A 25,353-nucleotide genomic window follows, 5' to 3' on the forward strand; every position below is an offset into this window, starting at 1 on the left:
GGGAGGGGTTGGCCGGATACGTGCGGGTGGACGCACGGTGCAGCAGTCTTTCCGGATGACGCCGATGTACGTCGCCCGAGGACGGCGCCAAGGCGTCTGTTTGCCGCCAGAGAACGGTACTTAGGGATCCCACGCAGCCTGTTATCGCGGGAGGTGATCTGGCATCGGACGGCAATAACGACACTGGCGTGGTCAGTCGTTTTCGTACGTAGATCAGTTAGGATTTTAAGCGATATTATGTAAATAATACGTATTGACAATCAGTATTGTGATATCCCACGAAGGTATCAGTCAACCCCAAATCATCGTGCGACGTGAAAATTCAGTTGCCCGGCTTCTCCTCGATGGTCGTGTGGATGCGGTCGATGCTCAGGCGGCTGGACCCGAACCCGACGTACGTGCCCTTCTTGACGTTCAGCAGCGTGTTTCGCAGCGTGGCCGGGTAGAAGGGCTTGGACATGCTGCCGTCCATGCCAGCCGCCTTGACCCGAGCGGTGTACTCGGGTCCCACGTTTGCGCTCAGTCCCACGATGGTCTGCGGCGTCAGCCTCCTCCTCTGTTCCAACGCGCGAATCTCCGTCGTCGCCGTGGCTCCGTCCATGATGGGCATCATCATGTCCATCAGGATGCAGTCGTACCCGGGTTTACCCTGATCGAACCTCGCCGTCACCATGTCCACAGCCTCCTGCCCGTGCATGGCGATCTCCAGGTCCGCGCCGCACTTGAGGATGGAAAACTTGGCCATCTGCTGGTTCATGATGTTGTCCTCCACGAGAAGCACCGTCATCCCCTTGAGCTCCCCGGTACCTTCCGCCACATCAGGCGGTTCCACCTTGATCAGCGCGTTCTCCGCAGCCTTGATCTCCGCGTGCTCCAGTCGTTTCTGCACCGCGCCATCCTCAGAGTCGGTTGTGTCGTTGAGGAAGTCAATCTCCCTGGTGGCGCCCTGATGCGTGAGCTTGGCGATAGCCTTCAACAAATCGGAGGGCTTAACCGGCTTGAGCACCGTCTGGACGTTCCGCATGTCCGAAATGTTCTTGTGCAGTTCCATGAGCTGGTACGGCAGTCCGAAGATGATGATCCCCGCCCGCGGGGTCGCCTTGATGAAATCGAGGCTCGAGTTGAGGTTGATGACGTCCGTCAACACCACCGGGACGCCCAGCAGCGAAGCCTGTCGTATCTTATCCTTGAGCGTATCCTCGCCCGGCACGGTGACGTAGTTGACGCCGGGTTTCGCCCCGAAGCACTTCATGATGCAGGTGACGTGCTTACGCGTGCTCTCGTTCATCGCCGGGTGGAACACCACCCTGGCCTTGGGAGGCAGGGCTTCGAGCTGCGCGGCATCCTCGACGAAATCCGCGTCGTCGCCGCCGTCGATGCTCGCCTCCCTGGCTCGCTCAAAGTCCAGGGTGAAGAAAAACTTGGTCCCCGTGCCCTCCACGGACTCGAAGTCGATGTCCCCTCCCATGCACTCGATGATGGCCTTGGTGATGACCAACCCGAGGCCGGTTCCCTTCTCCTTCGCCGTCTTGTGATCCGCGGGTTGGCAAAACGGGACAAAGAGGGTGTGCTGCTTCTCGAGCTTGATGCCCACGCCGTTATCCTCCACGGCGAACGTGATGGCGAGGCTGTCGGGTTTGGCGCCCGGGGCGATGCCCATGGAGAACTCCACCAGCGCGGTCCTGCCGTTCACGTTCGAACTGTACTTGATGGCGTTGTCCACCAGGTTGACGCAGCACTGCCTGAGACGGAAAAAGTCACCCACGAGCTTGGTGTTGAAGTGCTCGGGAGACGTGATGGAGAAGATGAGGTCCACGCCCCTGCTCGACGCCTTCTGCGAGATGTCCATCACCTGCTCGACGAGTTGTCGGAGGGTGAACACGTCGTCGGAGAGCTCTATGGTGGCGTTGCTTCCGCCGGACTTGTCCTTGGCGCCCTCAAACTTGGCGAAATCGAGAATCTGGTTGATGAGACCCAACAGCGCTTCGGCGCTGGTGAGCGAGGCCTTGATGAACGACTCGGTGAACTCGGTGAGCTCGCCGGACTCCATGGCGAGGGTGTTGAAGCCGATGATGGAGTTGAGCGGGGTTCGAAGCTCGTGCGTGATGTTGAAGAAGAACGCTCGCTGCACGCGCGACATCTGAATCGCAAACGCCTTGCGCCTCTCCTCCAGCACCTCGATGAACCGCAGGGACCCGGCGGAGATGATCAAGGTGTACGAAAACTTGGTGATGACGTCGTTGTACAGGTACCAGTCGTGCTGGGTTTTGCAGTCGATGTATCCAAACTCTGTGGCAAAGTAGGTGATGGGGTACCCGCTCCACGCGATAACCTTCAGCGCGACGATGGCGGTGAGCCTCGCGCTGTCCATGTGGGACAACTCGCTGAAGGTCATCACGTCGAGCAGCGCGTGGACGCTGTGATAGATGATGAAGACGAAGCACGCGACGGCCGCGGTGAGAAAGACGGCGCGCTCGACGCCCGACGCCAAGGGGAGCACCAAGCCGCAGAGCAGCATGCACTCGTCCGCGGCGATGAGCACGGCTCGGTTAACCGGTTGGTACGTCGCGGGATTTCGCTTGCCCTTGTCGCTCGTGCCCGCCGCGGCGAACGCGTACGCGTGGATGTTCTGGACGATCGTCAGCAGGATCGGCGTCGTGAAGCACCACTCGAGCTGCCTCAACCCGGAGAAGGCCACCGCGTTGCCCCCCATGAACCGCGATCCCATGTAGGAGACGTACCAATCCTTACCGAGCCACATCTCGTAGTGGGTCCACGCCGCGACCGCGCTGATGTACGCCACCTGCAGGTTAAGCGACGTCTTCGTGACGTGCAGCGACCACATCGCCGCGTTCATGTTGAACATGAACGCGGCTCCGAACAGCATCATCGCCGCGAACGCGTGGTCGCGCTCGATGCCGTCGCTGGAAGAGCCGTCGGGCAGGCTGATGCTGTCGGCCAAGCCATCCTTGGGGGAGAAGACCCTGCGTAGGCTGGTGTTGACGAAAGCGAAGAGCGCGAAGAGCACTGCGGGGGGATGGGAGAAAGGGGGCCGGACGTCAGGCGCGGGCTCGAGGTTCACCATCTATCTGGTCGAGATAAAACCGGTGGTGCGGGTCGCCGTCTGCTGGGGATATAGATTGGCCTCGGGGAAGTGGCCACTCACGGAACACGTGCTTCGCCTTGACGCGCGGCAGCGACTCCGAGCCCGGCGCGTCGGTCGTCATGGTTTCCTCCTTCTTGGAGGCGACCATCCTGTCGTCGTGCTTTCGCGCGCGCCTTCACTGCTCGTTACCCTGAATTACGCACCGCAGAGACCCTGACACGTTTCGGGTTATTGGCTCGCAGCGCGCAGCTCTCGTCGGACCCTCGTCGATGAACTGCAACTGCCCTGGTCGCAGCCCTAACTGACGAAGAACTAACACTCGGTCGGCCCCGCCCGTGGACACAAATCACGGCACGCGTCCCGTCCGCGCCCGCACGCGCGCGACCTCACGCGCCGGAGCGACCGTCGGCACACCCGGACCCACGCCCGAGTCGCGCGAGCACCTCGGGCAGCAGGCGACGCCCCTCCGACTCGGAGGGTTCAAAAAAGCAATCGAAACAGATCCGCGGGAGCACCCATGAGCACCCGCAAGGAGAGGGAGCGCGCCGAGGCGGCGGAGGCCAAGGCGGCGGAGAAGGCCGCCAAGAAGGCCGAGCTCGCCGCGAAGCGCGCCGCGAGGGACGCGGAGAAGGCCGCCAAGAAGGCCGAAGAGGAGGAGAAGAAGGAGGAGGCCGGCGCCGACCCCGAGGAGGAGGAGGCGGAGGAGGAGGAGGAAGATCCCAACGCCTGGCAGGAGGAGGAGGAGCTGGCGCTTCTCGAGGGACTTCGCAGGTACCCGAAGGGCCAGGGGGACTTCGCAAACGAGGGCGAGCGATGGCAGATGATCTGCGCGGTCGAGGGATTGGAGCGAAGGGACGCGCTGGAGTGCGTCGCCCACTACAAGGAGCTCCTGAACCGCGTCCGCGCGGCCAAGGCTGCCGCCGCCGCCGACGGAGACGAGAAAAAAGAGATCTCGATGGATTCGGTCATCAAGCGAAAGGGTCCGCCCAAGAAGAAGCCCATGCGCGAGATCAAGAAGCAGCAGGAAGAGGCCGCCAAGGCTAAGAAAGCCGCGGCGGAGGAGGCGCGGCTCAAGGCCCTGAGGGAGGCCAACGGCGGTCGACTGACCCAGGAGGAGCTCGGGTTCTTCATCCGATCGGGCCCCGACGCCAATCGCCGAGCAAACTCGAACATGGACATCCTGATCAGCAACGTGCAGCTGTACGGAGGCAGGCAGGAGTTACTGTCGGACGCCACGCTGAAGCTGGTGTTCGGCACCAAGTACGGCCTGGTCGGACGCAACGGCACCGGAAAGTCCACCCTGCTCCACGCCATCTCGGAGCGAACCATCCCGGTGCCGTCGCACCTCCACATCATCCACGTCGAGCAGGAAGCCGAGCCCTCCGACAAGAGCGCGCTCCAGACGGTGTTGGACACGGACGAAGAGCGCAACTACCTCCTGAACCTCGAGAAGATCATGCTCGAGGAGGAGAAGGACAAGCACGAGGGCATCGACCTCAACGAGGTGTACGAACGGCTGGACGAGATCGGGTCCGACGAGGCCATCGCTCGCGCGGGCGGGATCCTCGGCGGTTTAGGGTTCGACGCGAGGGACCAGGCGAAGGCCACGAAGGAGTTCTCGGGCGGGTGGCGCATGCGCATCTCCCTCGCGCAGGCGCTGTTCATGAAACCCGACCTGCTCCTCCTGGACGAGCCCACCAACCACCTCGACGTGCACGCGCTGACGTGGCTCGAGGAGTTTTTGCAGCGGTGGGAGAAGACGGTGGTGATCGTCTCGCACGACCGCGGGTTCCTGAACGACACCACCACCGCCACCATGTTCCTGCACAACAAGCGGCTGAGGTACTACGGAGGTAACTACGACACCTTCGTCAAGGTGAGAGCCGAGCACCGAGCCAACGAGCAAGCCGTGGCGTCCAACCAGAACCAACGCGAGTCGCACCTCAAAAACTTCATCGCCAAGTTTGGCCAGGGCCACAAGAAGATGGTCAAGCAGGCGCAGTGCCGGATGAAGATGCTCGCCAAGCTCCAGGAGGAGAAGGTTGACATGGACTTTGACGATCCGTACCTCCGAATCAACTTTCCGAGCGCGACGCCGCTGCCGCCGCCGTGCATCTCCGTCATGAACGTGTCGTTCGGATACGAGGGATACCAGACCCTTTACGAGGGTTTAGACTTTGGGCTGGACATGGACTCGCGCGTCGCCATCGTCGGCCCCAACGGCGCGGGTAAGTCCACCTTTCTCAAGCTCCTCGAGGGCGACATCCTCCCCACGCAGGGTTGGGTCAACAGGCACACCAAGCTCCGACTCGCCAGGTTCAGCCAGCACCACCTCGAGTCCATGAACCTCGAGGAGGACTGCGTGTTTCACATGAAGAGCCTGGACAACGAGATGCCCCTGGAGGAGGCCCGCGCCTACCTCGGTAGGTTCGGTCTCAGCGGCGAGCTGGCGACCAAGCCCGTCAAGTTTCTGTCCGGCGGCCAAAAGTCCCGCCTAGCGTTTGCCGAGCTCGCGTGGAAGCAGCCCCACATCATGCTCCTGGACGAGCCCACGAACCACCTGGACCTGGAGACCATCGAGGCGCTGGCGATGGCGCTGAACAACTTCGAGGGCGGCGTCGTGCTGGTGTCGCACGACGAGCGGTTGATCTCGCTCGTCGTCGACGAAATCTGGCAGGTGAAGAAGGGCGACATGGAGAAGGACCCGCCGGAGCCCGGGTACGTGCGGGTGTTCAACGGGTCGTTCGAGGAGTACAAGGATAAGCTCCGTCGCGAGTTCGAGGGCGGGTCCCTGCTGACGAACAAGAAGAAAGCCGAGCGCCGGGAGAAGGAGGAGAAGGAGAGGAAGGAGCGAGCCGCGGCGGCGAAGAGGCAACCCGCGGCGACGGCGCCCGCGCCCAAAACCGCGCCCAAACCCGCGGGAACCATCACGGTGGAGAGACACGCCGGACCCACGGCGGATGCGCGCAAGGTGGAGGCGCCCAGCGGCATGCAGCGCCTGAGCCTGGACGGGGACGAGGCCGCGCCCAAGGAGGAGGTAAAGCCGGTTGGCAAGTTTGTCCCGCCGCACCTGAGGCGGCAGCAGGCTGGCGTGGCGGACGCGTGGGACGAGGACTGAGACGGAAACGGAACGGCGGGGGTAAACGCAGGCGACGACGCGCGCCGGTGGACGAGTGAACCGCGAGCGTCGGAGCCAACCCTTGTAGTAACTTCCAGATCGACTGACATCCTGTCGGAAACGTTTTCTCAGTCCACGAGGTTTTTTCAGTCCACCGATATCTTGGAACAGGCGACATATTTTTGGTTCGATACAACGAGGCGGGCGTGTGTCACGCGTTCACACCTCGTGCTCGCGCACGTGGCGTCACACCCCCCTCCACATGCGCTTGCGTATCGCCACATGCCGTGGTCCATGATCGATCCCCCGTACCGCGCCATCGACCCGAGCCTCCAGGTACTCCCCGCCCCATGTCTTCACACCCTGGTGTACCCCGAGGATAAGGTTCCCGATATCGACGACTTCGCCGAGGAGGTGTGCAAGGCCCTGAACGAGCGCCCGCTCCACCAACCGCCGCTGATATGGACGCTCATGCGCCTCCGCAACGAGAAGAATGAGTCCATCCAGCTCAACACCAAGGTGGGCGCGCTCGAGTTCGGCGTCGGCGAGGGACGCAGCCTGGCGTGCATCACCGAGTCCCTCCGAGAGAACCTCGGCGAGGACAACGTCAGGGTCGCGGGCTTCGACTCCTTCAAGGGCCTTCCCGAGGACTGGATCCCCGAGTGGAAGAAGGGCAGCTTCACGCAGGACGGCGTCGCGGTGGAGGTGGAGGGCGCCGATATCGTGCCCGGCATGTTCGACACCACCGTCCCGCGCTTCTTCGCCGACAAGAAGGCGGGGTACCCGACGTGGAAAAACCAGGGCGTGCCCATCAGACTGGTGCACGTCGACTGCGACCTGTACGCGTCCACAAAGTGCGTCCTGGATAACCTCGGCGCCGCTCTCAAGGACACGCCGGGGTTCATGAGGGGCACGTCCGGTCACTGCTACTTGGTGTTCGACGAGCTCGTGGGATACGACGACTACAAGAAGCACGAGATGAAGGCGCTGCACGAGTTTGTCCGCGACAACGCGACTGAATTTTTCCTCGACGTGGTCGGCTCGGACGGCCGGGAGGTTGAGGGCGATCCGCTGAGGTACTTCACCCCGGAGGAATCGTGCGCGCACAGAGCCGTGCTGAGGCTGAGGCCCAGGCTGTCGTACGCCGAGACGGAGGTCATCGAGATTGACTACGGGCCGGATTGGCACGGACCTCCCTAGACAACCGGGGAGCGATGTTCGATGTGAAGTACAGATGGATGCGCGTCGTGGAAATGGGGAAGCTATCCATGGATCTCCCAGGTACTGTGCTGGTTTGCTCTGTACCCGGGAGATCGATGCAACATGACGCACATCTGCGCGTAACACATCGAACTTCGCTCTTTGTAACGATAGCTACGGGCCGGATTGGTCAGACCTCCCTAAACAACCGGGGAGCGATGTTCGATGTATCGTATTACAATCCTCGATGTGCGTCATGTACAGTCTTCTCCGTGCACCCATGCATGGATCTCCCAGGTACTGTGCCGGTGTGCTCTGTACCTGGGAGATCGATGCAACATGACGCACATCTGCGCGCGATACATCGAACATCACTCTTGTAATAACGATCGCTTCGCTCCCGTTGACAAAAAAAAATCGCATTCTACGCAGACGCAAACTCAGTCGTACCACCGCGTGTTGCTCGGATCATCCGGCGGAATGTCCGTCTTGCACCTGACGATCCTCCACCCGATCAGCGCCACCGCCTCAAAGAACGAGTCCGCGATCAGCTCACTCGCCGCGCCGTTCAAGATGAGGTCCGTCTCGTAGCTGTCCCCGAGCTGCGGCGGCGGCATCCCCTTCGCCGCAAACTGCGCGGTGATCGAAAACTGCGTGATCAGGATGAGGATGCCGATCGCGAAACAACCTCCTTTGACCGTCCGGCTCACGGCCTCCTCCACGGACCCGTCGTACGCCTCGGACTCGTACGCCCTCGCCGCGAGCGCGCCCGGGATCCAGCACGCCGCCAGCTTGGTTCCGTGCGAAACCGCCGGCACCAGGAACGGCAGCGACCTCCACCTGGGCACCCACGGCGCCGGCACCAGCCACGACGGCCGCGGGATGCCCAGCGCCAGCACCATCGTCGCCACGAACACCGACGCTGTGACGCACACGAGCGCGTCGGCGATGGGCAGGCCCCGGTCGTCGATGCGCGCGGTGGTGAACCTCTCCTTCATCGAGTTACCAAAGTCCATCCCTCGCTTGAACTCCTCCACGAGGTTGACGGGCTCGTCGTCGGCCACGTCGCGATCGGCGGGTGTGGACGCCGTGGACGGAGCGGTTTCGTCGTCAAAGGGATGCGCGCGTCGCCTCTTTTCGACATCCTTCACCGCGGTTTCGTCATCCTTGGACGCGCGCACCCGCGTTCCCCCCGTGTTCCCACTCCTCCGACCCGTCATCAGCCGCGCCGCGCCAGTTGGGCGTTTGGCTGTGGATAGGACGAACACCCGCGCCCCTTCTCGAGGCGCTCCCGGCACGCGACGAGCGATGGCGCGAACCGCCCCGACGTGCATCGATGACACGAATACCCCGACCATCGTGGCCATCCCGTGCGAGGTCGATCAGCGAGCGACGCGTGCCCGCTCCGCCGTCGAGTTGTGCGCGACGCCAGGTTGTCATCGTTCGCATCTTCAAGTCGAGGATCAACAGACGCAGAACTTTCGGGACTTTTTCTCCGGCTCTCGCAGAAGAGCGCCGCGCCGGGAGGGCGTCCAACCATGGGCCGTGAGAATTTGCGCCAGAAAGCGCGACGTCACGCGCATGTGCGCATACGTAACGGTTTGGACGTCGACCGCCGACAGCCGACAGACGACGAGATTCAGGACCTGCTGGAGGGGATCAGCCGCAACGCGGTGCCCAAGTTCGGGCTCGTCAAGCTCAGCGCCATGCGACTCGACGACGGCGTCGAGCCCCCCGCGTGGTTTGAACGGATCATCCGCTGGCCAAAGGGCGAGCTCATACCGATGGTCCACCTCGCGGCGCTGCGAAGGAGGGATGCCATCCTTGTCCAGCTCCTTCGCGCCGGGGCCGCGCCGTTTACGCGACTCGGCGGCGACGAGATCGGGGACCACGACGAGGAAGAGACGCTGTCGCGCAGGGCGAGGACGTTCCTCGCCGGTCTGCGCACCCCACACGCCACGTGGCTCGTCGTGGTCGCCGCGCACATGCGCCTGCGCGCGGTGGCGGCGTCGCAGGCTGTCTGTCGCAACGATCGCGAACCAGACCCCGCGGATGTGTGCAACCGGTGCGGCCAGACGGGACACTGGGCTAAGGACTGCGAACGACCGAAGAACGCGAACGCGCCCCTGCGCGAGTCCCGCACCGAACCCAACGCGTCGGACGTGTGCAACGGATGCGGCGGCACCGGGCACTGGTTCAGGGATTGCCCCGCCGCCGCCGAGCGCGTCAAGGGGGAGGAAACGTCGAAGGAACAAAGTCGATGCTCGGCGTGCGGGATAGACGAGCCGAGTCGACCGATGACGTTCGGCGCGTGCGGCCACGTGGCGTGCGAGCCGTGCGCGTGGCGTCACCTGCTCGACAGGTACGGGCGACGCGGCGACGGTTCATCTTCCGGCGACGGTTCGGCGAAAGACGAGGACGGGGACCGGGCGGTGACTCACCGGGGGGAGGGTATACCGGCGGATGCGGAGTGGACGTGTCCCGGGTGCGCCGAGCTCGAAGTATTCGACGAGCGCGACGACGACGACGACGACTTGACGCGGTTGTACGCGGCGGCGCCGGGGACGATCGCGGCGGAGTCCAAAAGGCGTTGGCTCGAGCTCTCCCCGGTGGTGAAGCGGCTGAGAGGCGGCGGGGATCCGAAAAACGGAAAGTCGTCCAAGAGGTTTGTCGGTTTGGGTCCCAGGGCGTGCGCGCGGCTGCGGCTTGGCACCTCTCGGCCGAAGCGCACCGAGGCTCTCATCGCCGCGGCTCAGCAAGGGGACGCGCGACGGATCCGCGCCATCGTCGCCGCCGGGTGCGACGTGAACTGCTCCGACGAGTACGGTCTCACGCCGCTGATGTGGGCCGGGTGGAGGGGCAAGGCGATCGCCGCAGACGCGTTGCTTAGATCCGGGGCGGATCCCGCGAGGACCGCGAGGGGCGGCGGCGGGGTGACCGCGTCGGTGGCTGCGTCCGCCGCGGGGCACGTTCGACTCACGGCGACGCTTCGGGTCGCCGAGGACGACGCGGGGACGTCCATCGCGAGTCTCACCGTCGATTGGGATTCCGACGAGGCGGACAAGTCGGAGTCGCGAGCCGTTTTTCCGGTTAAGACGCTCGTGGACCCGGCGATGGATCACCCGGGCGCCAACCACTCGTTCATCGTCGACGGCGCCGTCCCGGAGCACGTGTTGACGAGGCTCGAGCGCACGTGGGAGGCGTCGACGCGGGAGGCTGCCGCGGCGGTCGACGCGGCGCTGAGCGAGGAGAGCGACGAGGTCGTCGAGCGAATCCGATCGCCAACCGACGATTGTTCCGCCGCCGACGCCGCGTCCGCGGAGGCGGCCAGGGCGAAGGCCATCGCCGAGGCGACCGACGCGCGGTCGATGGAACGTAAGAGGTCGGACACGTGCGCGACGCGCGCGCACTTCTGCGACGTCCGGGGCTGGGCGCGCGCGGCGGTGTTGAAAGCCGCGAGGGCTTCCGGCATGCCAGCGCGGGGCGTGCATCCGCAGTTTCGAATCTTGCACTATCCCAACCCGGGGGGCGTCATGGCGCCGCACGTGGACCTGAGCAAGGCGCTGGACCCCGTCGACTCGACGTGGAGCGGCGAGGGTGCCGAGGTCGCGGGTTCGAAACCGGCGCTGGCCACGACGCACACGTTCTTGCTGTACCTGCGAACGTGCGACGCCGGCGGCGAGACGGCGCTGCTCCGCGAGGTCAAGTCGGCGGCGGGCGTCGAAGGCGCGGTGGGCGCTCAGTCGCTCGCGGAGGTGAAGCCGCTCAGGGGGCGGTTGCTGGTGTTCCCGCACGAGTGTCCGCACGCGGGCAGGCCGGTGGTTGACACGAACAAGCTGGTGCTCAGGGGAGAACTTTGGTAACACCGCGTAAAGGACTAGCATCGTAGCAGCTACCAAAAAAGTGCCTCGCTTCACCCGAACTGCCGAAAAGCGCGTGATAGTGGATAAGATGAGCCATTGACTGGGGGAGCGCGATGTCGTCGCCGTCCACCACCGCCGCGGCGTCCGCGCCTCCCGCGAGTGTCTACGCGCTCGGTAGCCCGTGGCAGCGCGAGTGGCTCGCCGCGAGCTGCGGGTGCACCATCGCGGACACCATCTTCAACCCGCTCGAGGTTCTCAAGGTTCGGAAGCAGATTGCGATGTCCGCGTCGTCGGCCGGCGGCGGTGCCCCTTCCGCGACGAGCATGGCGCTGGCGCGCGCGGCGATCGCGGAGAAGGGCGTCGCGAGAGGGCTCTGGCTTCCCGGTCTGGAGGCGACGATGTATCGCGCGTTTTCCTACACCGGCTTCCGCATCGGCCTCTATCCGACCGTCAGGAACGCCATCGTCGACTCCGGCACCTTCGGGGACGCCGACTCGGTGTCCTGCCGCATAGCCGCCGGAGCGACGACCGGAGCGGTGGGCAGCGCGATATTCAACCCCATCGACGTGGTCCGCATACGCATGCAGGGCGCCAATCCGTACCCGAGCACGCTCGGAGCCTTTCGCGCCATCGCCGCGGAGGAGGGCGCGCTGGGACTGTGGCGGGGGATAGACGTGTGCGTGGCGAGGGCGGCGCTGCTGTCGGGCTCGCAACTGGCGACGTACGACACGACGAAGCGATGGATGAAGGACCACGGCGTGATGAGCGAGGGACCCGCGCTGCACTTCACGGCGAGTTTCGTGAGCGGCGTCGTGGCGCAGACGGTGACGCAGCCGGTGGACACGCTCAAGACGCTCGTGATGGCAAACGGCGGTAACGGCGGAGGTAAAGGTAACGGCGGCGGGACGCTCGCGACGCTCGGCGCGCTCCTCGCGCGGTCGGGGCCGATCGGTCTGTACCGCGGGTACTGGCCGGCGATGGCGCGGCAGGGCCCGGTGATGGTGATTCAGATGCCAATCGTGGAACAGTTCAGGAAGGCGCTCGGCCTCGACTATTTCTAGCTAGGTACTAGCTCTACTCGTCTTATTAGTAACTATGTTTAGCTCCTTATAGCCCATCGCACTCGGAGGGGTTCTCGCCGCCGAACCGCGCGTGTGCCTCCTGCGCGAATCGCGCGTACGCGTAACGGTCGTCGAATGACATGTCGTACCAGTAGTTGACGGCGACGGCGGGTTGGCCCGACTCGTCTCTTCGCTGCTCGACGTGATGGTACCACATCGCGGGTAAGTACAGAGCCTCGCCAGCCTTGACCTCGACCACGATCGGAACCACGGCGTCCCTCGGGTTCGTTTGTCGGGCACGCGCGTGGAGCGACGCCGGGGTGGCCGACGCCCACGCCACCGTTCGTCTCGGTCGCTCGAGCGCGAGCGCGAAACGGTTTTCGCCGGCTACCAGTTTTTGCTCGAACCTCGCCGCCGGCGCGTCCACGTACCCGAGCACCCTCCCGTCGCACGGCGGCAGCAGGTGGAATACCTTCACCCCGCGCACCACACAGTACACGTTCTCGTAGTGGTCCCTGTGGAACGTCGTGTGCGATCGTTCGTCGCCGATCCACAGGTTCACCGCGTCCGGGCGTTTACCCAGCGCCTGCGACGCGAATGGAATCTCGTCGGCGCAATCGTCCACCAACGACGGGAACTCCTCGAGCAGGCTGCCGCACTGCCTCGACACGTACGGCACCGCGGGTCGGCGGGACGCGTGCGCGTTCGCATCTGGATCCTCCGTCGGCGTCGCCAGCATCGTCGCGAACTCCCGTAACGTCATCTCCCTCTCCTCGGGTTGAACAAACACCTCGCCGGGCTTCATCTCGTCGTCCCCGAGGCCCGACACGGTCCAGCCGTCCGTGGAGAGGAGGGCGTCTCCGCGTCCGTCAGGCGTCACGTTCACGGAGACCTTAGCGTCGCCCATCGCGTCGGCGAGGTAGTCGAGGTTCCATCGTTCCATCGCGGGCCAGTCATCAAAGGCGCCGGTGATGACCGCGGGCCGATTCGACGAGACGTGGTCTCGGAGGAAGCCGATGGGTGACGGCGAGTGGACGCGAGGGACGTGGGACACCAGCTCGTGCACCTCGCGCGAGAGCCACGCGAAGAGGTCGCGCGCGTTCGCGGCCTCGCCGTTCTCCGCTTCCCCGTCGCTCATCCCGTCGGGGTCGCGGAGGAGCACCGAGCGGTGCACGGTGCGTACGCTTGTGGTCCACTTGCTGCGGACTAACTAAGGAAGCCAATTTACTACGGTAGGCTACTCTGCTGCCAGTTGGAAATAGGAGCTCGCGCCAAGCCTAACATCGATGCCATCCGCCGGGGGTACCCGCGAAAGAGACTCGGAAGACAATCCGATTCATCTACGACCATGACGACGAGAACTATGATATGGTCTCTCATCACTTGCTCGCGGCTTCGTTCACGAGCTCAGCCGCGACGAACGCCCTGAGCTCCCCGTGCTTCACCTTCCACGCCGCCGTCTCCTCCTTCGCCGCCTTGGCCTCAGCCTCAGCCGCGGCGAGCCGCGCCTTGAGCTCCTCGACGTCATCGCCCCTCGCCGCGGTCGATCCCCCCCGGCCGCCGACGCCACCGCCGCCGCCGACGTCGCCGACGCCGCCGCCCTTCTCGAAACCCTTCGCGCGCTTCGACCCTTCGCCGCCATCCCGATCAAACGTCGTCACCTCGTCGACACCTCTCAGGACCGCGCCGACGCACCCGCCGCGCATCACCGTCGGTGCACCCTCCCACGACCGAATTGTACCCTTACCCGCCGACCCGACCCCTCCTCCGCCTCCTCCGCCCGTCGCGAACCTGCTAAACGGAGCCAACGGCGCGAGCTTCCTCTTCTCCCCGACTCCGTCCTCCCCGGCGATCCTTCGCCGCGGAGCCAGCGCCAGCGCGGAGAAGGCCAACCCCCGCGGGTGCCTCAGCACGTGCGTGGTCTGCCGCGACGCGACGTCCCACACCCGACACGTCCCGTCGTCCGACGCGCTCACCACGCGTTCGCCGTCGGCGGTGCACGCGAGCGCGGATATTGAGCGGGTGTGTCCCTCCAACGTCGCCGCCGCGCCCGACCGTCCGTCGCTCCGCCCAACACCCGTCGAACCCGTCGCCGCGGCCTCGCCGATCGCCGCGGACGCGTTGAGCGGCACCTCGAACACGCGTCCGTCGACGGCGCCGGCGTAGAGCGTCGCCTCGCACGCGTCGATCGCGACGGCGCCGATCGCCGCCGGGAGCGAGATCGTCCGCAGCAGGTGTCCCCCGCCCAGGGTCCAAATCTTGCACGTCCTGTCCGCGGATCCCGAGACGACGAGCCCGGCGCCGCCCCCGTCGCACTGACCGACGGTGATGGCGGTGACCGGGAGTGAGTGTTCCGCCCACGAGTGCGCCGGCGTCGGCGAAGGGTGCGAGTTTTGGGCCGGGTCGAGCAGGGTCGCGAGGGTCCACGCCGATACCACCGTGTCGTCCCCCCCGGTGACGAGCACCGACCCGTCGGGGGTGAACGCCATCGCGGATACCGCCTTGAAGTGCGCGGGCCACGTGCGCAGGAGCTTGCCCGTGGCGCACTCCCACACGTACGCGGCTCCGGTGAGGGATCCGCCGGCGAAAAAGGCTCCGTCGGGTGACGACGCCACCACCCCCATGGGCTCGCCCACGAAGAACTTGTGCAGCGCGGACTCCTTGTCCAGCCCCCACACGTCGAGCGCGTTCTTCGACACCTGCGCGCTCACTGCGTCGGGTGGGAAGGGGGGAAGAAAACGGGCGGGTCAGTCGGGGAAGGGACGGAGCGGGGTGAAGACGCGGAGAAGGGCGACGGAATCTGCCGCCGCTCCGCGAGCCGCCGCCGCGGCGGACGGGTCGCGGGATCGCGCCGAGCGCTCACCGAGGTAGTCTTCGCCGAGCTTGCACAGCCCGCCGCGGCCGCACGCCGTCGTCCTGATGCGTGGAGAGGATGGAGTAGGAGGTCAGTCGGGTCCGTTACCCGTCGGGGCCGGCGCCGCCTCGCCGTGCGCCCATCGTCGTGGTTCGTCGGCGGCTCGGCGCGGGGAAAAACGGGAGAGGCGCGACGCACTTGTACGCCTTGAGCTGCATGCCCGTGCGCACGTCCCACGCCTGCACGGGACCCTCCGCGCTGCTCCCGGTGAGCACCACCTCATCGAGAAAGTTGGCGACAGCGGTCATCGTCGGAGCGCGTCGCACGAGAGGCTGTGTGGCGCTCTGTCCACCGTCGGTGAGCTTTTCGTGCTCGTCACGAACCCGCGCGAGAAAACGAACTTCCCGAGAGAGAAATCAGTTTTGTCGGCCGCCCGCGCAGAACCCCGCGCGCCTTAGGGACCCGCACGGCGAGAGAGAAGCATGGGCAGGGGAAGCGTCGCGGTACCTTCACGCGCAAAGGCGAAGAGCGGCGGGATCGTTTGCTGCATGAAGCCCGCGGTTTCGCTCGGAACCCCGACGCCACAGGGCAAAGATGCGTTTCGTCGCGCCTCCGCCGGTGCCCCTGATGCGTTGACAAGCGCCGGTGGAGACCCGTCAGGGTCCCAAGAGACGCGCGAGAACGGCGCAAAGAGCGTTAAATCCTCAGGTTCGACCAGATATACCGTCGCATCGGCATCCTCCCGCGCGGTCACGTCCCAACCTCCCCCGACGCCCCGTCCCCCTCTCGGCACCGGCTCCGGTATTTCCGAGACGTCTAAATCTGAGCTCTTTCCCCCCGACCCGAAACCTTCAGGGACGCGCACGTCGCATCGAAGGAGCCCGCTCGGGGACGTTTCCAACGTCAGCACCACCCCGGATGACACCGCGGCGAAGCTCCACCGCGGTTGGGGGAGCGGGAGCTTCCACGCGTCACCGCCCGACGACGAGAAACCCGACCGATCCCCGGCGTTGGAACTGGCCGAGAGGGCGCTGTCCACCGCGAACGGCCTCCGCGACCTGTCCCAAGTCCTGTCCCCGGCCTACGCGTCTCCCGGCATCGTCGACGGCGCCCACGGCGATGTTGATAACGAGCTCGATCGGGTGTACGGGCGGTACAAGGCGCACGCGGCGACGCGGACGCCCGGGTTCGCCGAGGACGATCGACCCAAACCGGCGACGTGGGCGACGAAACAGCCCGGTGAGTCACCGCCCGGTGAGTCATCACCGCCGGAGAGCTCAGCCGTTTCACAGCCGTTTCCCGCCGGCGCCGCAGTCACGCTGGCGCACGCGCTCGGTCGATGGAGGGAGGCGTCGTCCGTGTCCGCGGTGCGATCCGTCGCGAAGCGAGAGAAGGACCAGCTCACGACGCTCCTCAGGGAACAGGCGGACGCGTGCGACGCCGAGGTGAACGCGCTCACCGCCGAGATTGAGGACCTGATGGAGGCGCTCGCGGAGTCGGGGTCGGAGAGTTCGAGGCTCAGGTGGAGGTGGTCGGCTCGCGCGGGTGTGCTGGCCGAGAGGTGCAACGGCTACAGGCGCGAGGCGAACAGGCTGCGGGCCAAGGCGAGCGGGCTCGAGTCGCAGCTGTCGAGCGTGGAGGCTCACATCGCCGACGCGGCGAAGGACTTTGAGGTGCTGAGGGAGAAGCTGAACGAGTCGAGGAGGGAAACGGAACGGGCACGAGCCGGAGAGGACGAGGCGAGACGGCAGCTCGTCGCCGCGCAGGCTGCCGCCGCGGATGCCATCGCCGCCGCCGCGATGGTCGCGGCTTCTCCAAACGCGATACGCGCGGACGTCTCCAACGACGCCATGCGCGAAGCGATGAGGAAGCAGCTCAAGGAGGAGTTACGCGCCGAGGTTGAGAGGGAAGTCAGAAACGAAATGGGGACGTCCGGTCGCGATGCGTCCGCAGACGTCCACGCGCTCTCCGGGTCAGTGGCGAGATCCGTCGAGTCGTTGCTTCACGGCGGAAAGTCGGCTCAGGTTCGGCAGTTATCGGCTGCCCGCATGGAAGCGACGCAACGGTGCTCGAGTAACCTGGCGGCGATGAGGGCGGCGGGTGTCGAGACGCTCAAACTCGACGAGGACGAATCCCGTGGCGGCGTCGAGTCGGCAGAGCTCATCAGCCTGATTGCCGCTCACGCGTTGCAGCGTTGCGAGGCGCACCCTCACGGGGACGGCGCGAGGGCGTTCTACAGGGCTGCGAGGAGGGTGGAGCTCGCCGCGATGGCGTGCCAGCCTCAGTACAAAAAGCGTGACGGTCGACGGACGTGACGTAGCTCGCTCTTTTCATTCGTAATACATGCAACGCTTAATCATACACGAAACCTTCCGCCGGGCACCGACACGGGTCTGGCTCCCGTGATGCCGAGTCCGAGCCCATCCGCCGCGGCGGGTTTCCCCGCGCTGACGCTCGTCCTCTTCTGCTTGCCCGTGGACGCTTCAACTCGAGTGACGTCCACGCTGGACGCCATCGCGAAACTCTTGGTGCCGACGGCAACCTTCTCGACCTTGACCGGCACCGGCGGGCGCCTGGAGGACGGAGCCTTATCCCTCGCCTTTTGCGACTCCTGTTCCTTCGCCAACGATCTGTTAGTGCGCAGCGCGGGACCGGCACCGAACCCGGTCCTCGCCGCGGGCTTGGCCTGCTCGCCCGCGACGTCCATCTTGAGCATCAGCTTCTCCACGTCCGCCACCGTCGGCGTTCTACCCTTGGCGATTGTCCCGGTGACGCCCCGCCGTCCGAGCTTGGCCTTTGCGGCGGCGGCGGCGGCAGCCTTGGCTGCGGCAGCCGCTGCCGCCGCGGCGGCCTGCTGCGGAGTCACCGAGGGAGACACGGGTTGTGTTTTGGCCTCCTTCGCCGCGGCGAGCGCGTCCATGGTCTTTTTACCCATCAGTCGCTCGTACGTGGTGGTTTGAATCTTGGAAGTTGTCTTTGACTTTCGATCGTCTTCGCCGTTGCCCTCGTTGGAGGATGCGGAACTTCGTCTGCTCGTCGCGGTCAGACCGTGCGCGTTTTGCACCAGATCCGCGTCAATCATGCGGTCCAGGAGGGTCTTGTCGTACGAAAATCCACTCCACCATCCGCCCTTGTCTCCGCCCGACGCGGTCCTCGCAACGGAGGCGAGAGCCGCGACGTCCCCAACGCGACCGGTCCTGTTCTTATTCTCCAACGCCATGTCGATCACTTTCTTCCACCCGTCGCCTGTGGGTTGCCTCCGACCCGTCTTTTTGAACAGCAAGCGCACCTCCGTCTCCGTCGCTTTCCTCAGCGCCTGTTTCTTGGCTCGTTCCATCACCTGGTTGAGGTTGTGCGGCTGGCCCTTGGTCTCCCACAGTTCCTTGCACGTCTGCAGGAGCTGCTCGTACGTAGCCTGACGCTCGGGATCCGTCGAAGGACACGCGATCTCGTACGAGCCGCTGTGTTCCTCCTCCCACTTTTCGCGTTCGCGTAATAGCCTCTCGCGCCTCGTCTGTAAGCGCTCCTCGCGGGTTTTGCCATCCTCGCTCGACGCGCTTCCGGTCCTGCTCCCCGTCCACTTGCCCGCGAATAGACGGGACATGGCATCCGCCTTTGCCTTCTCCTCCATCTTCGCCAGAGCCTTGGCGTCGATACCCACGAGGTCGATCGTGTCGCTGATGAGGTCCTCCTTGACGGCGAGGTCCAGTGGGGTGTCCGTGGTGAACGACGGCGAATGATTCACCTCGATGAGCCAAGGCTTCAGGTCCTGGTCCATCATCACGTCGAGACCCAGAATCTCGAAGCACGAGTACCCGTCGTTAGTCTCGGGGGGCAGAGCCTGCTTGTAGTTATACGCCAGCGCTGGCTGCGCGCTGATGACGGTCTTGACGATCAGGTCCTTGACCTCGGCCCACATCTTGTTAAAGTCCAGATCGGAGTCCTCCATCCACTGGCGGAGGCCGTGAATCGTCCACTTGGATCCCGCCGCGTCGCTGTCGCCATCCTCGTTGAAGACGAAGTTTTCGTTCTTCTTGTTCACCGCGTAGTTCGTCAGGTGCATGTACGCGGTCTTGAGGTTCGAGGACTTGGGCGCCTCGTACTTCTCCGTGCAGAACCGCGCCAAGCCGTCGTCAAACAGGAATATCCGCAGAGGATCGGCGCACAGCACGAGGGCGTACACGCGAAGATCGAACTTGTATCCGTCGATGAGCAACGGACGGTCCAGGTACCGCTGCGCCACGACCGGTGCCCTGGTCCTGCCGACGTTCTCCCCGCCTCCTCCCAGGGAATCGAGCGCCTTGCACGCCTGTCGCTCGTCCTGCACCAGAGAGATTCCCCTCCCCTGGCATCCGGCGTCGGGCTTGAGGATGAACGTCTTTCGCCTGGACTTCTTGGCGTCGTCGACGGTCCTGAACTCCTCCAAGAACTCTTCGAGCTGCGCGGGGAGGTTGTACGTCTTCGGAGAGAAGTCGAACTCGTGCGGGTACACAACCTCGAGCCGCGCCAGGTTCCTCGCGAGGCTCCTCTTGCGGCATATTTCCAGCATGCCGACAAAGTGGTTGATCTTCTGACCGGGCTTCAACCGCATGAGGCGGTCGGCGGTGATGGACGTGTCTGTCCAATACAGGTTCCACGCGTCCGGATCATCATCGTACACCTCCTTCCATCCCAGTTTGGACTTCACGGTCCTCAGCAGGGGGTACTTACAGCTGCTCAGGTTGATGGCGACGGTGCTCGTCCCGCCCCGTTTCCTCGCCTTCTTGGACGCGGCGCGGAGCATATCGCTGGGGCTGTAGGAGGGGTGACCCGGCGAGTGCTGGTGGTTGAGCCGCTCATTATCCGAGTTGGACGTCTCCGACGAGCTCGTCGACGGGCGCCCCGAGCTGGAGCGCGAGCTCGCGGACCTCGGCGCCATGTCGTCGCGCGAACTGTTTTCCGAGAGTCACAAACGCTCTCTCCGGAACCCGCAGATTCCCCCCTCCAATGCCGCGCGCGAACACCTCTACCTCGCGCGCCGCGGATGTGCCGACCGAGAGGAGAGCTTCACGATGCACCTCGACTCGTTCGGTCGCTCTCGGCTCTCCGGGATGGCGTCGCTGCCTCGGCGCTTGTGCCGGCGACCGCGTTGACTTTCCCCCTCTGCATTTCGTGACGCTCATCATTTTCCGCGCTGCGAGCCGCGAAATCCACTTTTTAGGTTATGGGACCCCTGAAACACGTCACTGGATAAGCCCACGCGACCGGCGGCCTGGACCGCGCCATTGACAACGACGCCGACGACGTTCTCGCCGACGCCCGAATCCTAACAGTAGACATGTCTACCGTCACCGCATTCACCACCTTCACCGGTCTCAAGGCCGCCCCCCAGGTGCGCGAACCCCGCGATCCCAGCGCCGCCTGAGCCCGCCTTCAGGGTTTGAGGGTTTTGGACCGCAGCATCTTTCGTCCGTCAATTGAGCTGACCGAGCCTCCCCCGCTTCCACGATACAGGGCGTCCGCACCACCAAGGCTGTCGCCGCCCGCCCCGCCGGCCGCGTCGCCCGCCTCAACGTGCAGGCCAACAAGAAGGTTGCCAAGAAGACCTCCGTCGTCCTCATCAAGGACGTGCCCAACTACGGCAGCGCCGGCGACGTCGTCAACGTGTCCATGGGTTACTTCCGCAACAACCTCGAGCCCTTCGGCATCGCGAAGAAGGCCACCGGCGACATCCTCGCCCAGGTCGCCGCCGACGCCGCCGCCCAGGTTGCCGCCAAGCAGGCCGAGCAGGCTGGCGCCAAGGCCATCGCCACCGCGCTCCAGACCATCGGCAAGTTCGTGGTGAAGAAGACTGTGGGTGAGGACGGCAAGATCTTCGGCAGCGTCACCACGCAGGACGTCGTCGACGCGGTGAAGCAGCAGACCAGCAAGGAGCTCGACAAGAAGGCCATGACCGTGCCGGATATCAGCGAAGTGGGCACCTACGAGGTCACCGTCAAGCTCCACCCCGAGGTGACCGGCAAGTTCAACCTCGAGGTCCAGAAGGCGTAATTGTTTGCAGACGATGTAGCGCGCAGCGGGAGATTTAGAGTTGACCATTTTTTGGATGGCGATGGGACGGATCGCTTGTTAGAGGGGGGGGAGGAGCAGAGCTCCGTGTCGCCACGTGCGGAGACGACGCGCGTCGTTTCGGCGGCGATGAAACAACAGAGGCAAATGTCGATATCATTACAGTCGAGTCCTTTGAACGGTTCGCGCGCCGTCAGCGGCTGCGGTAGAACGGCGTATCTCCGAACCTTCCGTCGTACGTCTCGTATCCCCACGCGTCGAACACGTCCGTCGGGTCGTCCTCGACGGGTTCCACCGACGCGTCGCTAAACCCGTATTCTTCCTCGTCGTATTCTTCCTCATCCTCCGCTAGTTGCTCGCGCCGCGCGTTGATCTCAGCCGCGGCTCGGTAATCCTCGGGGGTTATTCCCAACCTCGTCAACGCCTCGCCGAGGTTGTATATGGCGTCGAACAGGGCGGGAAGACTGTACCAGACGGGCGCGAGCCACTGCGTGAGGTGCCTGCCGTGGGTCGTGCCGCCGCCGAGGTTGAGCGCGGGCGTCTGCGGAGGTCCCCACTCGTAAGGGGAGGAGGCGGTGACCATCACGCCGCACGCGACGAGAAAAAGGGAGAGGACGACGCCGGACGCGTACACGACGGCCCTGGATGGGACGCCATCCGTGTCTTGCCGCGCGAACGGCCCCCATGACGCCACCGTTCCGTGCACGGGCAGCACGGGCACGCGGTCGAGGTGCTGGCGTGAGCTTCGACGGTCGAGGGTCGGGTGGGCGGTCGTCCTGAGCATCCTTGGCTGGGCGAAAAGTGCGACCGCGTGGGACGAAGACGGGCGTTTCGAGCGGGTAGTGTCGATTTGCTCTAGCCTCACCAGCCGCGGAAGCCGCGCGAGGTCCGAACCGGCGCCGCCTTCGTTTGTCCTCGGAGCTGCGAAGTGACTCGGCTGAAACCACAAAAATATCGGGACGCTCGACGACGACTTCGCAATCTATCATGCGCCCTGGGGACCGCGACACGAGCGCGCAGGGCCGACGAAACATCGTATCAGCATGCATCGCCGGCGTCCGGCGCGGTCATGGGCGTTCCCGTCGACCCCGCGCGCCCCTTTGACGTGCGTAATCGCGCTGGTGCTGTTGACTGCGGGTCTAGCGGCCGAGGTTGACGGGGCGGATCTGGACGGCCCGCCGCGAGGTTGGGCGTCGTCCAAGGCTCTCGCTCAGCCCCCACCTCCTCCGCTTGACGACCTTCTCGACGAGGCCAATCCCGCGAGCGCGTCGACGCCCGACCGCATCGTTCAGGGCCTCCGGCCGCCGTTCGACGCGTGGGATCCTCCGAGTTTGGGAACCCAGCCGCGTCGGACCCCGTCACCTCGAGCCCCTCGACACGCGCTGGACTCTCCCCCAATCGCCGACGCGTCCCAGCGCGATCGCGTCGAGGTGGGGCTGTCCCAAATGTTCAAACCCCCTCCCCCCCCGGCCCGGTCCCCTCCACCGAACCGACCCGGTGAGTCACCGCCCCCGCCCCCGCCGCCGTCCGTCGTGAGACCGGGAGCGCCGAGGGATTGCCACGACATTGAGGCGCTGACACGGTCGTTAAAGTGCGAAAGGGGCGAGAACGGCAGGCTGTGCGCGTCCCTCCTCACCCGTTCGCTGCTGACGGGGTGCCACGACCTCGACGCGGTGGAACTTCTCGGACCGGCGATACGGAACGCGGCGAAGGAACTCGGGCTCATCGGAGACCCGCTGCCGCCGCCGCCGACGCCGCGCGTCCCTCCACCGCCGCCGGCACCGTCGTCGCCGCCGCCGTCGAGTCCTCCACCGCCGACGCCGCCGTCGCCGCACCCCCCGCCACCCCCGTCGCCTCCACCGCCGGCACCGCCGCGCCCGAGCCCGCCGCCGTCGCCGCCGCCGCCCTGGTTCACGGAGCAGTGGGCGATCCTCACGCCAGGTGCGCCGCCGGGACCGCCGGCACCCGAGCTGAGGGTGCCCGCATCGCCGCCGATCGGGCCGCCGTCGTCGTCGCCGCCGGCGCCTTTACGAAAGGTCGCGAACCCGACTCCGGCGCGACCCTCTCCGCCGCCGTGGTACGTTGAGCGGTGGAGCGAGCTGAGGAACCCTCCTCCTCCGTCGCCCCCGCCGACGCCTCCGACGCCGCCGACGCCCCCGGACCCGCCGCGTTCACCGCCTCCGCGCCCTCCCGCGCCTCCTTGGTACCTGGACCGGGTCGCGCTGCTCGATCGCGCGGCGGAATCGAACGGCGGCAGAGGAGTTATAGCGATGGCGGACGACTTTGTGGAGTTGACGGATGAGCAGGCGCTCGAGTGGTCCTCGGCGCTGGCGGCGCTGCAGGCCGCCGCCGAGACGGACGACGACGTCGTCGCCCAGGCTGGCGACAAGTCGGGGGGTGCCGTGAAACTCGCGCACCCTCCCAAATCCGCGCACCCTCCCAAATCCGCGCACCCTCCCTTGGCGATTGAAAGCGGAGCAGTCCAAGGGGGTTATTGGCCCGCGCCCGGTTTCGCCGCGGCGCCGGGAACGACGACGTACGAGGAGGGCGCCGTCACCGCGTCCGCCGGGAGGGACGCGCTCGATCGTCTCCTCGGCGCGCTGAACTGGCGACGAGGCGACGGCGAGATCGGGGGTGGTGTGAACGGCGAGGCGGCGAAGGCTAGCGCGAGTCGAGCGGCGCTCACCTACGGGTTCCCCAGCGGTTTCCTTTGGAGCGTCTATAGGGACCCGAGCATCGGGCCGTACCTGGTGCAGACGTGGGGGCACATCCAGGCTGCGCTTGACCCGGGTGGGACGTACAGGCCGTGAGTGCGACGTGGGACCGTGCGCGCGGGAGCGTGAGTAGCGACGCCGACGGGCGGGTCGGCGGAGATGTACAACAGCTATTTTTTTGCCACCTGTGTGCGTGACGAGCTGCAGGTGCAGGACGAAGCTCCGTCCCGAACCGGCGGTGGAATCATCTTGGTTCGTTGAACCCTGGGATCTCCGCCTTTTTTTTCGACGGAGATCGCGAAACCGTCGTTTCCCAGTCTAAATTCCCGTTCAATTTCGGATACTCTGATTGGTCCGACCGTTTGGAAACTGTGACACTCTGGCAATTGGCGCCAAAAATCAACGTGGGTGCCCGCGGTTCAAACACTTCCGAGCGGCGCCTCGACGCGCGCGGTTGACGGCAGCGCGCCAGTCTTCCGACTTCGAGACGCCCTTGTAACGACACGCGAGTACCCTCGCGAACGTCGACGAGCCTTTACATCGCAAAGGTGAGCTCGCGCTTCTCTCGAACGCCCGTTCGCCGACCCACGCCTCTGCGCATTTTCCGGTCCACGCGAGGGGAAAAACCGGGGAGACGGGCGCGGGACGCGACGTCGGTATTCGCGCGTTTCCGAAGCGCGCGATCCGGGATCTCGCGCCCCGGACGCTGGACCTCATCGACGGGCTCCGCGCGCGTCTTTGAAGGCCCGTGCGGCGGTTCCGTGCGCGTCCGCGGGTCCTCCGCGCCCGGCGACCTTTTGCGCGGGAACCTCGTTCGGGGTGTTGCCGCGGTTTGGTCTTCTCTCCAGTTGGCCCAATTCTTCCGCAACGGGCGACGAGGCGACGAACGCTCCCCGGCGTCGACGCGATCGTCCCCTCGGCGGGGTACTCACCGGATCGTGCTCGTGGTTGTACGTCGGATTCGATTCTTTCGCGCGATCCGGCGCCCGTGTCGTCGCATCCCCGCCGCCCGCGTCGCTTCCCCCCGCGAAGGGACGCGGGATATTTTCAGAGCCCCCAAAAAAAAAAGACGAGACGCGGTTCTGACGCAAAGATTATTCACTCTCCCCCGCGGCGCAGACAGCGGCGGCTCTCCTCCACCGCACCCACGAAACGGGGACGGGTTCCGACACGTAAATGATGTTGGGCACGTCCCCCGCGCACGAGGCGCTCATCCACAGCGCCGTGAGTTCGAGCCGCGGCGTACCCACCGCCAAGCAATCGGTGAGCCCCACCGCGCACTCCGTCATGGACGTTCGCTCGGCGTCCCCAGGCGCGAGGACGGCGGGGTTCAGCGTGCTGTCGTCGTCACCGTCCGAGACTGGCAACGGTAACAGCATGATAACCCCG

The 25,353-nt window shown here is 65.4% G+C and overlaps 12 protein-coding genes across 12 annotated transcripts; 6 read left to right on the top strand and 6 right to left on the bottom strand.

Annotated features, from left to right (window-relative positions):
- Window positions 1–227: 227 nt before the first annotated feature.
- Window positions 228–3,227, bottom strand: MICPUN_62803 (predicted protein; the record flags this gene model as incomplete). Its single annotated transcript, XM_002505317.1, has 2 exons — window positions 228–3,027; window positions 3,167–3,227. 2 exons carry the CDS (start codon window positions 3,225–3,227, stop codon window positions 323–325), a joined length of 2,766 nt encoding a protein of 921 aa, XP_002505363.1. The 3' UTR covers window positions 228–322.
- Window positions 3,228–4,277: 1,050 nt separating this feature from the next.
- On the top strand, window positions 4,278–7,206 carry MICPUN_98118 (ATP-binding cassette superfamily; the record flags this gene model as incomplete). The annotated part of the gene is made up of 2 exons (XM_002505024.1): window positions 4,278–5,824; window positions 7,170–7,206. The coding sequence occupies 2 exons, from the start codon at window positions 4,278–4,280 to the stop codon at window positions 7,204–7,206; spliced, it is 1,584 nt and encodes a 527-aa protein (XP_002505070.1).
- Window positions 7,207–7,808: 602 nt separating this feature from the next.
- MICPUN_109217 (predicted protein) lies at window positions 7,809–8,827 on the bottom strand. Its single transcript, XM_002505318.1, has one exon. The coding sequence runs from the start codon at window positions 8,789–8,791 to the stop codon at window positions 7,865–7,867; it is 927 nt and encodes a 308-aa protein (XP_002505364.1). The 5' UTR covers window positions 8,792–8,827; the 3' UTR covers window positions 7,809–7,864.
- Window positions 8,828–8,962: 135 nt separating this feature from the next.
- MICPUN_113333 (hypothetical protein) lies at window positions 8,963–11,287 on the top strand (the record flags this gene model as incomplete). Its single annotated transcript, XM_002505025.1, has 1 exon — window positions 8,963–11,287. The coding sequence occupies one exon, from the start codon at window positions 8,963–8,965 to the stop codon at window positions 11,285–11,287; it is 2,325 nt and encodes a 774-aa protein (XP_002505071.1).
- A 113-nt stretch (window positions 11,288–11,400) lies between these two features.
- On the top strand, window positions 11,401–12,348 carry MICPUN_86156 (mitochondrial carrier family; the record flags this gene model as incomplete). The annotated part of the gene is made up of 1 exon (XM_002505026.1): window positions 11,401–12,348. The coding sequence occupies one exon, from the start codon at window positions 11,401–11,403 to the stop codon at window positions 12,346–12,348; it is 948 nt and encodes a 315-aa protein (XP_002505072.1).
- A 46-nt stretch (window positions 12,349–12,394) lies between these two features.
- MICPUN_62809 (predicted protein) lies at window positions 12,395–13,486 on the bottom strand (the record flags this gene model as incomplete). The annotated part of the gene is made up of 1 exon (XM_002505319.1): window positions 12,395–13,486. One exon carries the CDS (start codon window positions 13,484–13,486, stop codon window positions 12,395–12,397), a length of 1,092 nt encoding a protein of 363 aa, XP_002505365.1.
- Window positions 13,487–14,216: 730 nt separating this feature from the next.
- On the bottom strand, window positions 14,217–15,053 carry MICPUN_68726 (predicted protein; the record flags this gene model as incomplete). The annotated part of the gene is made up of 1 exon (XM_002505320.1): window positions 14,217–15,053. A coding segment is annotated over one exon (837 nt), but the record flags the coding sequence as incomplete, so codon positions are not given.
- A 631-nt stretch (window positions 15,054–15,684) lies between these two features.
- Window positions 15,685–17,517, top strand: MICPUN_103276 (predicted protein; the record flags this gene model as incomplete). Its single annotated transcript, XM_002505027.1, has 1 exon — window positions 15,685–17,517. The coding sequence occupies one exon, from the start codon at window positions 15,685–15,687 to the stop codon at window positions 17,515–17,517; it is 1,833 nt and encodes a 610-aa protein (XP_002505073.1).
- Window positions 17,518–18,791: 1,274 nt separating this feature from the next.
- On the bottom strand, window positions 18,792–19,985 carry MICPUN_86576 (predicted protein; the record flags this gene model as incomplete). The annotated part of the gene is made up of 2 exons (XM_002505321.1): window positions 18,792–19,455; window positions 19,510–19,985. Coding segments are annotated over 2 exons (1,140 nt in total), but the record flags the coding sequence as incomplete, so codon positions are not given.
- Window positions 19,986–20,519: 534 nt separating this feature from the next.
- Window positions 20,520–21,431, top strand: MICPUN_62813 (predicted protein; the record flags this gene model as incomplete). Its single annotated transcript, XM_002505028.1, has 2 exons — window positions 20,520–20,573; window positions 20,696–21,431. The coding sequence occupies 2 exons, from the start codon at window positions 20,520–20,522 to the stop codon at window positions 21,230–21,232; spliced, it is 591 nt and encodes a 196-aa protein (XP_002505074.1). The 3' UTR covers window positions 21,233–21,431.
- A 12-nt stretch (window positions 21,432–21,443) lies between these two features.
- On the bottom strand, window positions 21,444–22,034 carry MICPUN_62814 (predicted protein; the record flags this gene model as incomplete). Its single annotated transcript, XM_002505322.1, has 1 exon — window positions 21,444–22,034. The coding sequence occupies one exon, from the start codon at window positions 22,032–22,034 to the stop codon at window positions 21,444–21,446; it is 591 nt and encodes a 196-aa protein (XP_002505368.1).
- A 259-nt stretch (window positions 22,035–22,293) lies between these two features.
- Window positions 22,294–24,060, top strand: MICPUN_103279 (predicted protein; the record flags this gene model as incomplete). Its single annotated transcript, XM_002505029.1, has 1 exon — window positions 22,294–24,060. The coding sequence occupies one exon, from the start codon at window positions 22,294–22,296 to the stop codon at window positions 24,058–24,060; it is 1,767 nt and encodes a 588-aa protein (XP_002505075.1).
- Window positions 24,061–25,353: the final 1,293 nt, after the last annotated feature.

This window comes from Micromonas commoda, chromosome 11, assembly GCF_000090985.2.
Source record: "Micromonas commoda chromosome 11, complete sequence".
NCBI classification, from domain to species: domain Eukaryota; kingdom Viridiplantae; phylum Chlorophyta; class Mamiellophyceae; order Mamiellales; family Mamiellaceae; genus Micromonas; species Micromonas commoda.

Bases quoted from the DNA above. Each gene is read 5' to 3' on its own strand.
- MICPUN_109217 (XM_002505318.1), bottom strand. From the start codon at position 8,791: ATGGCCACGATGGTCGGGGTATTCGTGTCATCGATGCACGTCGGGGCG.